Source organism: Indicator indicator, chromosome 1, assembly GCF_027791375.1.
Source record: "Indicator indicator isolate 239-I01 chromosome 1, UM_Iind_1.1, whole genome shotgun sequence".
NCBI lineage: Eukaryota > Metazoa > Chordata > Aves > Piciformes > Indicatoridae > Indicator > Indicator indicator.
In genome coordinates, this window is record NC_072010.1 from 15,877,792 (window position 1) to 15,896,642 (window position 18,851).

The following is an 18,851-nucleotide window of genomic DNA, read 5'->3' on the forward strand; positions in this document are numbered from 1 at the left end:
TAAGTATTTTCCTGAAGCTCTTAATGGTGACTCACCACTTGACCTTCAGTCCAGCTTTGAGCCCATGCTTTTCCTTCTCCCCATGCACCCAGTGTTATATGAATAGTTGAGACTATTCATCCTAATGCCTGCTGCTTTTCTAAACTGTATGTATCAGTAGTTACACAGGCTTTCTGAAATCCCTCATGGCCTTCTCTGCTGTTACAGCATGTTATCTCCTATGCTGTCATTTTTGTCACCTCCTTTTTCACCTCCCTTCATACAGATCATACATGAAATAACAATCCATGTGATGGGGGCACCCACAAGACAGCCACTTCCTATGTAGAAAGTTGCTCATCTCTTTCACTTCTTTGCTCTTTATTTCTTAACCACCTTCTTATCCATGTCTGATCTTGTCTGGTCAACCGTTCACTCTCTGAAGAAGGTGCCAAGTCTTTTAGCATTCTTCTACAATGTTGTGGTGCTGTATAAATATTTATCCATACATAAGGCATGCTGAGCTCATTTTATCAGCTCATAGTTGTCTGTTTTATACCTACTAATTTTTTTTCCAATTAACTTCTCTCCCACTGAGATGAGGCTTTCCGATCTGTAATTACCAGGGTCATCCCCTGCATCTTGTTGAAAATTAGATAAAATATTAACTATTCTCTAGTCCGAGCTGATGTGCAGTATGATGTATTCTGCAATTAATTTTGAAAAAAATCTCTTACCTTGGAGAAGGTCTTACCTTCGATAGCCTTCTGCTATTGCAGGCCTAGAGTCTCCCAGGTAAATATCTTTATAGTATGAGTGCATATAACATTCAGGTTTAAAGTCCATAAAGCTCATTTTCACTTCAGAGCTTAGCCAAGTGGTAAATCAGGCTCTTATAAGAGATCTATGTCAGAAATTAAGTCAGCTACCTGCTCTTGACAACCAAAAGCACAATACCAAGTAACCTTCCTAGATATGTTCACTAGTGAACACTGTACATGTCTAGTTCTGAAAGTACTGCTCTAGAAGGAAGAATACAAAATTCTCTTTGCTTGTTTGTGGTTTCCCCCTCTTTTAATGTGGTTTAGATGGATTAAAAATAAATATAATGGACCTTGTTCTCATGCAAAAATTTTGCCTTCCTAAAAAACTGCTGAGCAGGAATGAAAGCTAGAGCTGAAAGATTCAGCTGCTTTCTATAGGTAATAAGTACACAAAGGAAGAGAGTTTACAAGTGACTTAATTGTCATTTCCAAGCATGGTCATAAGTTTAAAAATGTAGTGCAAAACAAGAGGAAATGCAAATGTGTCTCAAGGAACACATCTCTGTATTATAATAAAAAGAATGTTCCCGGTAGTACATACATTCGTGTTTGTGTTTTATCAGTCCTTTGTTGAGAAATATCAGTGCAACATAAGCTTCATTCTTGCAAAAAAGTTCACTAGGATGTTGTGGTATCATCCATACAAACTGGTGGCAAAAGTTCTCTCCAACTTCTTCTAAGTTAACTTCCCATAAATGCCTGCTGAAGTTCCTTTCTATACATACACAAATTCCTCCCACTCTGCTCCTTCACCACTTCCAATAGCAAATTGCTGGGCATTGTTGTGGCATTAAAGACATTAATATTAAAGTTATTTAAAATCAGGTCTTCCTGCAGGTTGACTCTGTGTGTGTGTGTCTCTGTGGCTTACTGCAGTGGAAGATACAAATACTGCTCCACAAGGTACTGAGCTGGTATCTAGCACAGTCAGCAAGAGCAATGCCATTACCTTGGTCTAGGTTCCAGTCTAAGGCTATCTGAACCTGTCTGGAAGTTTAAGTAGATCCTTCACCTCAGGGAGAATGGTGACCACAAAGGGCATTCACATACACAATCTAATCTGTCCCAAAGGATAGCATCTTTGCCTATGACACTACACTGCAGTCAGTGATTTTTGCCCACTGATTCTTGCGCTGCAGATCCAACAGGATAATCAATATAAGCACGATGATATCAGATTACAATGATAATATAACAGGCTGTAGCACAATTATAACATGATATAGCATGGTCAACATAACATGAGAAAAGTCTTCAGTATCCATGTCAGTAATACGTACTCGAAAGAAGTACCAAAGAAAAGAAAAAAGTGAAAATACCTCATGATATTTTTTCACTGTTTTCCCTGATGTGCACGCGCAGGACTTCCAGTTTGAAGTCCCACAGCCACAGTTTCCTCCACAGCGCTGGACAAGGAGGCAGCGGGGGAAGAAAACTACATTTGTCAGCTTCAGTTCCTCCCTTAAATTGACAGAGTAGTTCCTTGGAGTGCAGCTGTAACGTTTCACATCATCATTCAACCTGTCCAGGTCAACTACAATGCAAAAGAACTTTCATTAGTAAGGTTTAAGTGGGACATTCCTTTGGTTCGTACCACACACCAGGCAATCGATTACATAAAGTGACACTGGTTGGACAATATCTGAAGTATAGCAGTGACTTCTGAACAGACAAACATAAACCTACCAATGTTAGATCATTGCAGCTGGCCATCTAGGTTCTCATCCTACTTCCACTGACTTCCATAGCAGAGCTTACAGTGACTATAAATGCAGATGGAAAGCTCATAGTAAATATTGGCCCAAAAGCAGACTAGTTATTTTATTTTGTCACTGACCAGTAAGAGATTCAGCCTCTGCTACTCTCTTCCCATCTCTGCTTATACCTGGTTAATCAGATGAAAGCTCTTTTTGTGATATTTTGTTCTTTTTGCCTAACTGGATATAAAACACGAACACTTTAAACAAGGCTTTTCCTTTGGTCAGTAGTGAAACATCTTTGGAGAGTGATTCATTTCCTCCTCACAAACAAACTTAGGAAAGCTGGCCTGACTTGCTTTCTCAAGTTGCTTGTCATATTGTTTATGGATAGAATCTAGATAACTCTCTTTTAGATGGAGAAATCAATTTAAGCAACATTAATTTCACCTGATACATGCTACTATAACAGACATACAAATAAAACCAATTAAAACTAATGAGCTTCACTGAATGCCAGTAGTTGGTTGATGTTTAAATGCCTGGTATGTCTTTGAGGTGTTTCATGTGAACAAGATGCAAAGCCAAACTACAAAAATAACTTATAGACTATCAACTGTGACTTGAAGTGTTGTTTCTAGCTTTAGCTTGTGAAGCAAAACAAAACCACTCTTCCATATATACATTTCCCATAATTATAACATAGATAAAAGTAATAACATTAATTGATTTTATGTTTTTAATGATTTTCTGCCTTTTCTTTTTCCCCTCTCCTTTTCTGCTTTCCTCTTTTCCTCACAAGTATGTTCACCAACTATGCTCAATAATTCATTCAGGACTGGAGGACACGTGAACTTGTTTTGAGTTCCCACCCCTAATGGTCTTTGTAAATAGAAACATCAACAGGAAAATAGGAATGGCTCGAATGAGAACGAAGATAATGATCTACTATTTGTGAGCATATCAGATTTTCATGGACATGTTTAACAGCTCAAAAGTGTATCTGGTCCTGAGTGCACCTATGCTTGTACTTTACTACAAACATGTGAAAACCTCCACCAAAGACATTTCATGCCTTCTGTGACTTAGTCCTTGTCAACATAATAAATCAAATTGTGAAAAAAGCTGTGATTTGTAAATATCATGCACCTTTGAATTCTGGCCTGGAGGTAGTCACAAGGCAGATATGCAAGAGGAAAGAGTACGTAAATGTCACGAGTGCTATTATAGAAAATCAGATTTCTGGCAAGACGTTATCTCAGTCAATGGGAATTTAGCACATAAATTGCAATTTTATAGCAATTGTGATACATCTCACCATGAAATCTCAGTGGTTCTCTCCAGAGAGCTAGCATCTCTCTGAAAGAGGCATAGATCATCCTCCTGATACAAGCACAAAATCAATGGGGCTGCTGGTATACTCCTGCACTGGCAGAAAAATACACTTTGAATGTCCACAGCTGGGACTTAGAATTCCAGAGAATATTGATTTTTTTGTTTTAACAGATGATATTTTATCCACTGTCATTCTCCAAACCCATCCCTTCTCACTGCAGGTTCTCAGGCTAATCCTTCTCTCAGAGAAGTGCTTCCCACTCATCTAAATGTTCTTGTCAGGACCTTTGCCATCAGCTTTTCTTACCATTAAAGCAAAGGGACATCTGGCTACTATTCATTGCAACTGATTGATATGAAGGAAATAATAACCAAAGGAAGAATATGGCAAAAAATATTCTGCTTTCATGATTAATGAGATTTCTTGAGGGGAAAGCATGGGTCATTCACACTCTGGCACTGCAGTAATCCAAGGGAATGGATACTGATATGAGGAGGCTCCTGTCTGAACAGGCTGGCTGTGGACTAGGATGGTATCTGCAGATGGTGCATCTCTAAAGAATAAAATGCTCAAAGGCTTAATTTGGCTTTAATTCAGCAGAGTTAACATAGGAAACAAGGCTTCCAGTAACAAACTGGTCATTAAAAAGGGCTCAGACATGAACTGACATCTGTGTCCAGGGGAAGATGTCCAGGGGACTGAACAAAATGTGCTCTATTACAGATGAAATTCTCCCTGAGGCTCAACAGTCCTGTATTGCATTGAGCTGACACCTGTTAACACTGCTGCTTTATCAACAACACAGAAGTTACACTTTGTAACAAGACTGCAGAAAGGGAAAGCACCAACATTGAAAGGACCAGAGCGAGAGAGTGTGTGAATTCTCCTTGGTATTCTCAAAGCATCCTGATCCTGACTTACTAGTTTTCAGGACCCTAAATCCCAGAGTTATCAGATAAATGTGAATTCTCTGCTCTTTGCCATATCTTATATATAAGAGCTGGGGCTGAAATGGACAAATATAATAGTAGAAAGGTCTCACGTTAGTGATGCTGAAATGATGACAATAAGTAACTTCAAGCAGAGAAGGAAAGACTAAATAAAGGTTTAAGAGATACACAAGCCATCCCCCACAAAAAAATCATCTGGGGGTGAAAACCTATGCTGTTTTTGATTCTCCTCTACAGAAATGCAGTACATGGTAGGATAAGATGAGAATGCAATGTCTTCTGTACTCTGGTAACATCACACTGACACCCAAGAACAGTTCCCATTGCCTAATTAGCTGTGGACCGTGGTTTGCAGCCCTCTGACAGAAGACCACATCTTGCTCTGGACAACTGCTGTGCTGAAAGCTTTGATAGGCATTTTTTTCCCTGTCCTGAGATTGTTTTACTGTCAGGAGCCAGTCCATTTCCTCATCCATATAACAATGAGATTTTACAGTACAGTCAGTTTCATGCATCACTTCACTGCTGTGACTAAAATGTAACTGAGCCTTGGTATGATTGGTGTGAAATCCTGCTGCTTTGCTTATCTAGGACTGAAACCACTGGAGTCCTTAATTTAAAACTAGAATAAAAAAATTCTGTAGACTTGAAGCAAATAACTTCAAAGTATTATTACAGAATGTCTGCCTCAGAGATTCAATTTAAAGGCAAGACAGACATAAAAAGATGCACTGGTGCAGTAAGCTGGATACTTGGGTTGAGGTGTTTTTTTCCCCTTCTTTCCCTTAAATCATATACATAAATCCATTGTCATGTCACATAGCAAATGGTTAACTTGAAACATTATGTTAATCAGAAGTACGCACTGAAATCAGGGACTGCAGCTAATATCATGTCTTAGAAGGGACAGCCTTAAAGATTAGAGAGAAAACCTGTGCTGCTGGTCACTGATTCATTTTAAAATGACAGGAGGTCTGTTAGGGTTTCTTTCAACACTTTATCTCTTGCAGTCCATACATGGCCTTAACATTGTCATATCAGAACATTTCAGACCAGAACTGAGGTATAAGAAATGGTAGTCACCTTGTCACAGTATTCCTATACCAGTTGTCAAAGTCAATTACAAGCAAGGCATGAAGGATTCAGGCACATTATGAACATTCAATGTAACATCAACCCATGCTAAAATTAAGTGGTAAATCCTTCTGGAAGCAATGTCTAGGTGATTGAAAGACACTGGGTTGACTGGGAACATACAGGATAGAATTACCAATAGGAAGTTGTGATGGACCAACACAAGAATTTGCTATAAGACAACTGTCTTGATGGATGAGGTAAAAGCAGCAGAGGTATTTGCTGATTTTTGACAGTGATCCACAGCATCCTTGCAGCCAAAGTGCTGTGATACAATGGGATAGGTGGACTGCAAGTTCAGTGGATAACCAGAAGGTCGAAGAGGCTTCATTAAAAAGATCATCATTTCCAAAAGCAGCTAGTGGCTGATTAGCAACGTTGCCCAGGAGTTGACACTGGTGTCAATACTACCAAAAAATTTGTCTGACATCATAATAGGGAAATCTGTTCGTGTGCTGCAGAGTTGCCCTTCAGAAGGACCTCAACAGGCTGGAGAAGTATGCTGGCAAGAACCTCAAGATGTTCAGTGATGACAAATGGAAATTCCTGCACTTGACATGGAATAACCCCATGCATCAGTCCAACCTCGGGACACCCTGGCTAAGCAGAAGCTTTTCAGAAAATGTCTTGACATCCCAGTAAACAGCAAGATGAACATGAGTCAGCTGTTCACTGACATGGTTTGCAGTGACAAAGGCTGCACACTGAGCTGCTCTGGGATGAGTGTGGCAGCAGGTTGAGGGACATGAATACTTGCCTTCACTAAGCTCTTGTGAACATGAATCTGGGGTACTGTGTTTGGTTTTGAGCTCCCTCTAGCAGAAGAGAAAGACTTCAGTGAAGGGTGCTAGTTCAAAACAGACACGAGGAAGCTGAGAGAATCAGATCTGTTCAGTCTGGAAAAAAGACTACAGGGGATTTAAATTATCTCCAGCTATCTAAAAGGGATGCAGGGAGAATGGGTCCTGTCCCTTCTTAGATGTGCACAGCACAAACACAAGAGAAAAAAAAAATCACAAGTTGTAACAATGGACATTTCAGTGAACTCTAAAGAAAAACTAATCACCATGATGGTGGTCAAACACAAGACAAGTTATCTAAAAGCTTTTGAAATTGCTCTGGCTGGAAATATTCAAAACTTAATCAGAGAAGGTCCTAAGTTAACTTTGATGTTGGTCTAGCACTGAGAAGAACTTTGGATGAGATGATACACTGAGTGCCCTTGTAACCAAATTTATTCTATTAATCCATGTTGATACTAAAATGCCATGATGTCTACACATCTGCTGCCCTTCCTGAAAACGTATTTCAGCATGACACTCAGCACGAGACTATGCTGATGACAGGCCACATTAAGAATTACCTGCATGTAGAATTGTTATTAGGGTTAGATCCTCAAAGATGTTAAAATATCTAACTCTCACTGAAGAGACTTGCCCACATTATACAGGGAATGGGTATAGAGACTTCCCAGCTTCTGACCAACCTCCCCTGGATGTCAAGCAGAAATCTCCATCTACTTGGGTCTCCTGCCAAAGGCATGAAAACAAGTGCCAATTCTGGTAACATTTCTAAGTTTTGAGTTCTTTTAGGCAGCTAAAGAGATACACTCACGAGAGGGGCTTGCATTTGGTAGTTTGCCCCTGCTCATACTTGGTGCATCAGCAGTGTACACCAACTGTAGTTGGAGTTTTGTGTATCAAGTGGGGATCTAGAGCTCACTTCTAATTTTGACTCACGTCCCTTTTCATGTGTGGCTTGCAGTTGAGAACAAAGGTTGTGCTGTTGCTTGAATTTTGACTCTTGTCTTTTATAGTGCAGGGAATTTCTTCAAGACATGAATATACTGAATCCTCTATGCACTAAGCATAAAGGTGTGTGCTAGGGCAGTGTCAGGTAGAGTAGAGGTAACCTACAAGCAGTCAGAGCAGTGCTGTAGCTCAATAAGCCATGGCGTGGTTGAACTTGAGTTGGAAAATGTAGTCACATACATTTGATAAAATTGTATCTTCCACTGGTTAAATAACTGAAATGCACTGACACAGTTGAAATTATTCTTCTCCACACTAAATGTTGACCAAACCCAGCAGTTTTTACTCTTCAGCACATATGGCTGACAGTTTTCACTGCTCCACTGTACATGCTTAATGATACCACAATAAGCACTTTGTGTAATATACCTGAAAACTTTGGGAGCTGTCCAAGTTTTTCTCGTGGGAGCTGGGGATAAGGTGCTGCAATTTGGATTTACTGCAGAATCACAATGCCAAGACAAACCTGCTCAATACAATAACTTATTTTAAAGGAATGAGAATTCAGAATTTCAGTGGGATTATAACGGTCCATGTGAAACAAGATTCACATTATACAGGCCTGTTATAGACTGGCAAACTAATTATCAGCTATGGTAGAGGTCAAGTAGCAAGAGCAGGGCAAGATATCAGTGCTGTAAATGGACATGGCTTCAGTGAAACCAGTGGAATTGAACAGCTTATTCCACTGATAAACAATATGCTACAAGATACACTAGCACTAAAACAAACCCCAACCAAACAGAGTTTGATATGAAAATCTTTACCTACAGTGATCAACAGCAACAGCATGTAGAGAATGAGGGAAAATCTCATTTGTCACTGAAGGGAAGAAATGTAGATCTGAATTAGACTGTGAAATGAAAGAATGTGTGTAGTTTGCATGCAACAGACAGCATGGTTCCCAACTGAAGAAGAATGGTAGGAATATCCTTTTGAAGCATAGCGAATGCTTTAAATCAGCAGCTATTTGAGAAGGTATTCCATCTACTTGGAATATTCACATCTGCCATGATTGAGCAGGCATTTAATATTTGTAGTGCCTGTGCTCCCTGTCTGTTGCACTAAAACTTGCTGGCAGCCATCCCAGAACCTTTCAAAGAAGAGTATATGGACATTTGCAGTAATTTATTTGCAGTAATTTATTTGCCACTGTTTGCAAACACCTGAGAAATTACATTCCTGAGTTAAAATTTTAACTTCTTGCCAGACCATTGTAAGTAGCGAGAATTTAATACTGTTCTTAAGGACACTGGAGAACTTGCCTGATCTTGGGAACCTGTTTGGCAATGGACAGAAGAAACATTCCCATGAAGACCTGTGGTTTCATGCGCTGCTCCTCTTCTAGAGAGCAGTGTGGCAGTGTCAGGCAGAGTTTATTTATTTAACTCGTAAAGCTGTCGCTGCGGACAGATGTTATTGCAAGAATGTCCCCACCTGATTCATTTCTTCCGAGAGCCAAAGGCTACTTGCATACTATTTCCAAAAAACAAAATGAGTCCAGAAGTTCAAAAAGGACAGGGACTTTCTGGAAAGTGTACAGAAAATGGCTACAAAGATGATTAGGGGGCTAGAACATCTCTCTTGTGAGGAAAGACTGAAAGAATTGGGTCTTTTTAGTCTGAAAAAGAGAAGACTGAGGGGAGATCTCATAAATGCTTATAAATACTTAAAGGGTGGGTGTCAGGAGGATGGGACCAGTCGTTTTCAGTGGTGCCCAGTGGCATGATAAGGGGTAACAGGAACAAACCTGAACATAAGAAGTTCCACCTAAACATAAGGAGGAACTTGTTTAATTAATATTTAAATAATTTTTAAATTAATTTTTATTTTAATTAAGTTTTAATTTAATTAATTTAATTTTAATTAAGTTTAATTAATAATTTAAATAATAATTAAAGAGAGAGCACTGGAACAGGATGTCCAGAGGGGTAGTGCAGTCTCCATCTCCAGAGACATTCAAAACTCAGCTGGATGTGTTCCTGTGTGACCTTCTCTAAGTGAACCTGATGTGGCAAAGGAGTTGGACTTAAAATCTCCAGAGGTCCCTTCCAGCCCCTACCACTCTCTGATTCTTTGATTCTGTGATTTTTTGTGGTGGGTGAGGGAAAGGCTGTGGATGTTGTTTACCTGCATTTCAGTAAAGCCTTTGATACTGTTGCCCACAGCATCCTGAACAAACTGGCCGTCCTAGGCCTGGACCGGTTCATATTCTGCTGGATCAAACAGTGGCTGGATGGCCAGGCCCAGAGAGTGGAAGCAAATGCAGTTAAATCCAGCTGGTGGCTGGTCACAAGTGGTGTTCCCCAGGACTTAGTGCTGAGGCCACTGCTGTTTAATCAATGATCTTGACAAGGAGACTGAGAGCACCATCAGTAAGTTTGCAGATGACATCAAGTTAGGATAGAGTGTTGATCTGCTGGAGGACATGAAGGGTCTTCAGAGGGACCTGGACAGACTGGATCTATGAGCTGAGGTCAACTACATGGGCTTCAGCAAGGCCAAATGCTGAATCCTGCACTTGGTCTGCAACAACCCCATGCAACGCTACAGGCTTGGGGTTGAATGTCAGGAAAGCTGCTTGGCAGAAAAGGACTGTGATGGTTTGAAACTGTCTTTTTAATTTTTCTTTGCAAAGTTCAAGCAGAGAAAGCTGAAGAGTGTAAATAAGTCTCTATTGGGTGTAGGAAAGCAAAATAATGATTGTTCTAAACACTTCCATACAGTCAGCTAATGCATCCAGGCAGGACTGGCTCAGTGTCTCCTCTGATGTAATCCTTCCTCACATGTCTAATTTCCTGTCTGGGTGCATTAGCTGACTGTATGTGGAGGTCCAACCGAGACCTGGGGGTGTTGATTGACAGCCAGCTGAGTATGAGCCAATAGTGTGCTCAGGTGGCCAAGAAGGTCAACAGCAGCTAGGCCTGCATCAGGAATAGCGTGGCTGGCAGGGCTAGAGAGATAATTGTCCAACTGTAGTTGGCACTGGTGTGGCATCAACTTGAGTACTGTGTTCAGTTTTAGGCTCCACAGTGTAAGAGAGAGACACTGATTTGCTGGAGCAGGTCCAGAGAAGGGCAATAAAGCTGGGCAATGTTCTTGAGAATGAGGAGCAGCTGAAGGAGCTGGGGTTGTTTAGTCCGAAGAAGAGGAAGATGAGGGGAGACGTTATTGGTCTCTACAACTACCTGAAAGGAGATTGTAGAGAGGTAGGTGTTGGTCTCTTCTCACAAGACACAACTGATAGGACAAGAGGGAAAACTTCTATACCAAAAGAGTTATCAAAGACAGGAACAGGCTGCCCAGGGAAGTGGTTGAATTGCTATGTCTGGATGTATCTAAAGGTGGTCTAGATATGGTGCTTAAGGATATGCTGTAGAAGTGGCCCTGGTAGAGTTAGATAATGGTTGGACTTGATGATCTTGATGGTCTTTTGAAGGTCTTTTCCAACCACAGTGATTCTGTGATACTGTAGTCCTATTAATTGCCAGAATGTATCTATCTACATGCATTTGTGCTTCCTAGGTTTATTTGTGAATAACATGACAACCCAAACCAAAACCAAAAAATACCTCATTCTTTTTGAGAGATGACCTCTTTCTCTAGGCACCACTTCCTAGACACTTGGATCTACTTCTGTGATGACAGTGAACTTTTTCTTTCTCCCTTCTTTCTTCATTTGTACACAAGTCATTTCACAAGCAGAAGCCTTTAAATTATCAAGCCTTTTTAAATGGGATGTAAGGCTTCAGAGAGAGCAACAAAAGATAAATGCAAACAAGCATGTAGGAAATGTGAAATAATGTTTAATTGATGATTGTAACTGTTTACAAGGCTATCTCTGAGGAGCTCTTCTATAATTATCAAGCAGACACATTGATGTTTTCAAAAAATTAAACAGTAGAATGAAAGGGTTTCCTACAAACACATCTAAATTCTCTTTATGACTCTCTAAAAGAATAGAAACCTATTTGAATAGAAGTTCAACATAATTGTAGATTATCACCGGTTTTGTTTTTATATTTACCTATGTTCTTGCTAAGAATAGTATTAAACAATCCAATAGCCAGTGATACGCTTTTAGAGGTGCTTTGTATTTTTAATAGCCAAATTACTGTGAAACTGAGGTCAGCTACAACACATTATGGCAATGAAAAAGGAATTATTTTAGAGGACATTATTTTGTATGACCTGCTTTTTTCCTAAGAGTCTCAGATGAGCTTAAGGTTGCATATTCATACTTTCAGAGTACCTTAAATACAACAATGGCTAGCCCACATTTTGGACTATTTTTACAATTGCTGCAAATGTGTTTTAAAATACACATAAGACAGAGTAAAGAAGATGGACCTAGTTTTTTGTTCATTTGTTCAATGGTCAGACACAGACTGTCCAGAGAGGTTGTGTCCTCTCAGTCCTTGGAGATATTCAAACCTGTACAGACATGGTCCTGTGCAACTTGCTACTGGTGACCCTGTCTTGACCACAATGGTTGGACTAGAAAAACTCCTGAGGTGCCTTTCTATTTAATCTATTTTGTGATTCTGTGAGTTTCTGCTATGCTAAGCTACTGTACTCCTTATTTCCCCGATCCTTATCTTTGTAGATTACTGATTGTCAAAACTGTACTGGGTTTGGCTGAGTTGGAGTTAATTCTCCCCAGAGCACCTTTCTAGTGCTGTGTTTTGCAGTACTGTAGCTGGGTGTTGATAACACACCGATGTTTCGGCTACTGCTAAACGAGCACCCAGGTTGTGCTTTTCCAACATTTCCCCACCCCAAGAGTATGCTCAGGGGTGGGCAAGATCTTGGGAGGGGACAGAGCTGGGCCAGTTGACCCAAACTAGCCAAAGGGGTATTCCATGCCGCATGTCGGCAGCTCAGATATATAAGCTAAGTAAAAGAAGGAAGTGAGGGGATATTCATCTACGGTGTCTGTCCCCCAGAGCAACTGCTATGTGTAGAGCCCTGCTTCCCAGGAGTGACCAACCACCGTCTGCTGATGGGAAGTAGAGAATAACATCTTCATTTGTGTTCGCTTCCGTGTGCAGCCTCTGCTTTTCCTTCACATTATTAAATTGCTTCTACCTTATTACACGCCTTTTGTTACATTTTCCCCTCTCCCCTGTCCATCTAAGAAGGGGAGTGATAGAGTGGCCTTGGCAGGCATTTGGCCTCCAGCCAGGGCCAAACCACCACAAAAACATACAATTTAAATATAACCTATTGCATATCTCCGTTACCAGAATTGGTATTCAGCAACACCACCTCTTAAGCCCAATTTTGTGGCACAATTTGGTATAGGCAGAGAGCCGTGTAGGAGCAAAATCGTTAGTGATTCATTTATACCATTTATATGATGTGTTGTAAAAATGCTGTGAAAGATAAGCAGAGATTACATCAAATTGTTCTTATCTGCCTCAGGGTTGTTCCAAGAATAAAATATAAAACCCAAGCTGAAAGCAGAAATAGATAAATATCTGAAATAAATGATGATATAATCTATTGCTCTCTTTGCTACAAGGTTATCGCAGTGCCTATAGACATCTTGCAGAGATCCACAGTGTCTTTGTTTAAAAGCCACCAGCACTTCTAATTTAAAGACTTGTTAAAGCTATTCCCTGCTTCTAACATCATCCAAGAATAAGCCTTTAATCTTGTCAGAAATTTATGACTAAATAAAAAATCTTAAGGGAGATTTTAAAAGGATTTGATCATGTTGAGGTACTTCCATCCAAGGAGCTGCTAACAGCCAGGTAATTAGGCCTTTATTTTGAAGACAAAGTGTTATAAAACTTCTTTTCTTATTCCTGTAACCAAAACAACAACAGCAAATATCCTATTAAAATAAACCAAGTGTTAAATAATAACTGGAACACTCTTTTATTGTTATGTTTTTACAGTGCTTTGTTCCTCAAGAAGATGAATTACATTTATACTAAACGGAGAACCTTGATGCATCTGAATTCTCTGAGCACTGCCAGATCAGAATTGATACCTCTAGCCTATGTGATCAGCATCAACACAGCAGCAATCTCTATTTCATATATATATGTGGTCATTTAAATATATGAAGTACTAAGCCAAATGTTATCTGAGAATCAAATTAAGTTTGGAGAGCAGAACCAGTACAGGATCCAGGTAATCAGCTTCTATTAAAATCATGACCCTTTATTTCTTTTTATACATGTCTTTTTGTGCCAAACCCTGGGAATAAGGGGCACAAGGATCGTGTTTCACAGACACCCTTAATGAGATCAAATTGATCTCAGAAGTGATGCACTGGCAGTTAGGTGATGTTTTTCACAAAACATGGGCTGTTATGGTTGCCTGAAATTTCTGCTGTGCCAAAAAGGAATAGAGAAAAGGGGTTTAGTTTTCACTGGATGAGCGCTCAGGCCTTTATCACTGATTTTACTGAGCCCAAAACCAGAGATGGTAATGTGTCTTGGAAACCATATGCTAAGTTGGCTGTGCAACTACTAACACATTATATATGTCTGAGGTCATTATGCTGCACAAAGGTCAACAGCCATAGGATAGTCCACATCCCTACCATTTATCTTACTCCCCAAGATAAGGTGGCTGCATACAAACTACCCATGAGGAATGGGAGCTGGCCTGTGTCAGCTCCTGGTTCATGCCCAGCAATGACCTGGGAGAATGACATTTGGCCTAGGCCAAATCTAAGCAGAGACAAGGCTGACAAATTAGCAATATGGTGACTGGATTTCAGGGTCTAGGAAGACTTCCCAACACTATTTTCCTAATACACATGTAGCCTGTATAACCCTTTTAAGGTCAAAGCCTTTTTATTGACAGCAAGTAAGTTACAAACACGGAACTAAAATCTCTCTCCCTGCCTAACACATGCTTAATATACAGGCAATGAGATTTCAGATGCAAATAAATGGTAGATTGCACAGAATCAGAATTGTGATTTGGACATTATAATTTTAGAGTTATGAAGAAGCATGCATGTGAACACATAATTTGGAAATGGAGGACAGTATTAACAAGAGAACTCGAATGAACTATTCCATTCAAGATCTTCTGTGAAAAGTACAGCATTTTTAGGAGAACCCTAACAGACCTCCTAGGTTTATACTTGTACATTAAAGGCAATTTCATCAGGCCTTCACTGCATGGTTACCCCAGAGCACAGCCATCTCTTCTAAATAGTGTTTTATTTATCATTATGGTTTTATACTGCTTTACTGTTTGGTGGATGATTTGAACTAACAGAAGGAAACAAGAAACATAACTCAGAAATGTGTGCTTTGCTCAAATAAAGACAAAGATGTTAAACCATAGTAATATTCCCCTCCAACATAATGAAAAACAGAGAGATGTTCACATCCTAAAAAAACAGCTGCACATACAGGTGTCTCCACCAGATGCTTCCCGCAGCACAATGCGATAAAAGTGATTATTCCTCACTCAACAAAGAACAATCCCTAAGCAGGGTATTTAAAGTATGATGATAGTGCAGGTAATTAGTAGCCCCATGCCTTACACACAAAACAGCGTTTAAGAGGGTGAAGCTGAGAACCATCTGTCCTTTACACATGGGGCCTATGTTTTTATTTGTGAATCCATCATAACAATGGGCAGTTTTCAGTTTGTTTTCTCAAATGAAATCCTACTCAATCAGAAAACTATTAAGGATTAAATAACTTATCCTGGGTTTTAATAGGTTGCACTTTGTACTGTGAGTCCAACAGGAACATGGGCACCAAAATCTAATTGCTGACCAACGGACAATTTTGTGAGTGAAGGAATATCCTGGTATTGACCCACTGTATGCATATAGTGTCATTTCCTACCTTTAGATTTCCTGTCATGGTAGCTCCTGCCTCGATAATGGTGGCCACTCTCTGTGTACAAGTTCTCGAGATCTTCTTGCCAGGAGTCTGGGTTAAAGTGTTTGAGCAGATCCTCCACCGTGTCAAATGCAGCGATGGTCTGATCCAGTGCTTCTGCTGTGAGCGTAGGATCAGTCACTGATGGAGAGGGATAGGATACCCCCTAAGAGTGACATACATCTCAGTGTACTTGGAACAAATTACAGCACCACTTAAAACAATTGAGAACAGTTACTGAGAAATTTGTTTTACTATTGACTGAAACAGCTGGTTTGGGCCATCTTTTGAAGTCCTTAGCTGTACCAAGCTTTGTTATGCCTGTGTTTTCTTTTTGCAAGAAGAGGCACCACGAAACTCCCAAGCAAATTCTCAGGGATGAGTGGAAGCATTGTCACTGCTGGACGGTCAATATGCAAACCCACTCCTCAAAGGTTATGATGATTTGCACATATACAAAGATGCAATGAAAATGTCTTTTGAAATCACAGTGATGGCCATGACCACAGAACAGAAGTGCCATGCAATGATGGGGTGGTGCCTTCACAACTCCACCAACTCTGTTGGCAAATCTGCAACAGGCAGATCAGAAATCACAGCTGAGAAAGACAAAGGCAACAAGTGCACTATTCAGTCTTCATTTCCCTGGGCAATTTGGACAATAAATTTGGCTTGGTTAAAGACCTGAAAAGATGGACCTTTATTCCTAAGAATTAAATGCATTATGAAACACTGAAGAACACTTGTTCTCCCATCTCTTTACCAAAAACACAAGTTCCTAAGCAAATGACAAAACCCATGATATTTGGATCTCAACAATTTAACAATGAATATTGGGATTACCAACATAGTGATAACCTCACAATTACATCATAATACCAAATGCTATCTTATTCCCTACCAGGAAGGGTCAAATATCATTCTCTGAGCATATCTGTTTCCCCCTGAAGCTATGGCACAACTTGACTTTGACAGAAAAACTGCAGCGATTTCATTTTTATTGGAGAGGACTTTAAACATTTTTAATAATTACTATTTAGAATCACAATATTCATCACCCTGATACAACTTTTTCCATTGTCTAAGCATGAACTCTAATACTCTGTGTAAAATATGTGCAAAAAAACTATTATTTGAGGTCTGCTACTTTCTGAAGGACAGTAACCAAAACACCAGATTTTGCCCAGCAAGAAGCATAATAGAGCAGAGTTATTTGGGTTTTGGTCTTACAAATTAAATCATTGGGGCAAAACCTCAGAAACCTGCTTCTCATGAAAACCCAGCTCTGAAGTAATGTAGCAAAAATATGTCATTTAAAATTAATGGCTCCCCAAAATAATTCTTTTACCTTATCTCACAAGTAAATGCATATGTTAAACTATTAATCTTTGTGATTAACTCCACTCATTCAGGCAGTAATGGAAAGGTCAACTCATTTGTGTAAAGTTATTCACTTGTTTGCAGGATTGTGTCCTTCAATGAGTACTAAAACAGTTTTAAAGCAAATATGTCTTTTAAAATAAAACATTTGTCTCTAATGGTGAGTTATATCATGATAGTAAGAATACTTAATGTTTTACTGCATATGTATTCTGAAAGCATGGGCAGTCCAAATTATTAAAAACAAGAAACAGAAGAAAAAGAAAACACTAGGATAGTGGCATCAACATAGTTGCACTTTCTGCTTATCGCCAACAGCACAAGAAGTTTCATATGGCCCACTTGTGACTGCAATGACTCTACAATGCCGTGCTGAACTAGGCAGAGTGCAGATGGCTGTAAAAATTCATGACCCAGTAAAAGTGAAGGCATACCTCAAAGCATCTTTCCTAACTTGTAAGTGACATGGAATAGAAATCCTCGGAGAGATGAGAGCCCCCGGAGTTGAAAAGCTCATGCCAGCAAAGTGCACACACAGCTTTGTCATCTAAAACAATGCTGCAGGAGAGACTGCTGTGGGCAGACACCACGCAGTGTGCTAATGCAGGCTTTCAGGTTACAAAATAAAAATGCACCCAAATTCTACTTGCTTACTGAGGAGAGCTCAGTGGAGCTCACAGCTCATCTGTGACAGCAGCCCAAATGGGAAATGCCAGTCCCCAGCTATCTTTCAAAGGTGAGTGAGATGGTACAAGGATGCTGAAGAAAGAGCAGCATAAAAATCAGACCACAGGTGTGTAATTTAGATGATGCAAGAGTTTTTTTCATATGTTCAGCTGTGCATTTCACTACAGAACTGCAGGTCAGGCTGTGAATTTGCAGGCCATTTCAAATTCATACAGGCAGCAGGGATTCCCCACTCAAGAGATTTGTGCAGCCTTGTTCATACACAGTGACAGCCAAGTCAAGAGGAATTTTCAACAGCTCAGATAACCTACTGGCAGCAACATCATGTGACAGGCCCAAAAGCAACTTCAAAGCTCCCAAACCAACTGCCTTTCTTTTGTCCTGCCAAGAATGAAAGTAGCTTTAGAAGAGCTTGTGCTCATTGTAATCTGAATTCTGAGATCACAGCCAAAGAAAGGGCAAGAGAAAGAATGAAATGCAAGAAGCAATGAAGAGCAAAGATTTTCCACATTATGTATCTCTTCTATGTTTCTTAAATCACTGAAGGCACTTTTAATTTAATGGGACACAAAGGTATCTTTTTCTGTCAGTGCTCTTACCCTCATTTTCTGCTCTTCCATTCTTTTCTGTTTTCTATCTGTACTGTGAAGCTGACAGGCAGTTCACTGTGCATTGCAGTTGCTGATCATAAAAGTATAAAAAAATGGAAACTAACCTAATAAGGAGTGAATTTGGGACCACTTTTTTTTCTTCATTTTATGTGTGGTGGTTGGTTTGGATTTTTTTTTTTTTTTTTTTTTTTTTTGATTTGCCAGCCATGCTGGATTAAAGACAGAAGTGTTTTCTGAGGGAAAAAAATAAAAAATAAAAAAAAAAAGATTGCAATATGAACTCAGACTCTGAGAGTTGTAATTTACCCAGACTCTAAAATGAGCCTGTGGGCTTGAGGGACAAAACTTAGATCTGCCATGCTAACTGGGTATCAACAGAACAGCTGGTCATCTTATTGGCAGCTCCCTTGGGACCACAGAAGAATCCCTGAAAAATTCAGATGTCCTCAGATTTTTGTCTTGGTGCCTTTGGGCACCTCTCTACCTTATGTTCCCTGAGGATAAGAAAGGGCTAGTGGATGCAATACAGGCCCAGTGGAACAAGGTATGTTTTATCAGATAGGAGAGTGCTTGGGAAAAC

General features: G+C 39.8%; 1 protein-coding gene across 1 annotated transcript in view; it reads right to left on the bottom strand.

Annotated features, from left to right (window-relative positions):
- The window catches only part of PDGFD (platelet derived growth factor D), a 146,218-nt gene that overhangs the window by 9,963 nt on the left and 117,404 nt on the right, over nucleotides 1–18,851 (bottom strand). Inside the window, exons 5-6 of the mRNA XM_054388224.1 lie at nucleotides 15,558–15,759; nucleotides 2,123–2,337 (exon numbers count right to left, since the gene is read on the bottom strand). Coding sequence (XP_054244199.1) covers nucleotides 2,123–2,337; nucleotides 15,558–15,759 — 417 coding nt within the window. The remainder of the gene's footprint in view (nucleotides 1–2,122; nucleotides 2,338–15,557; nucleotides 15,760–18,851) is intronic.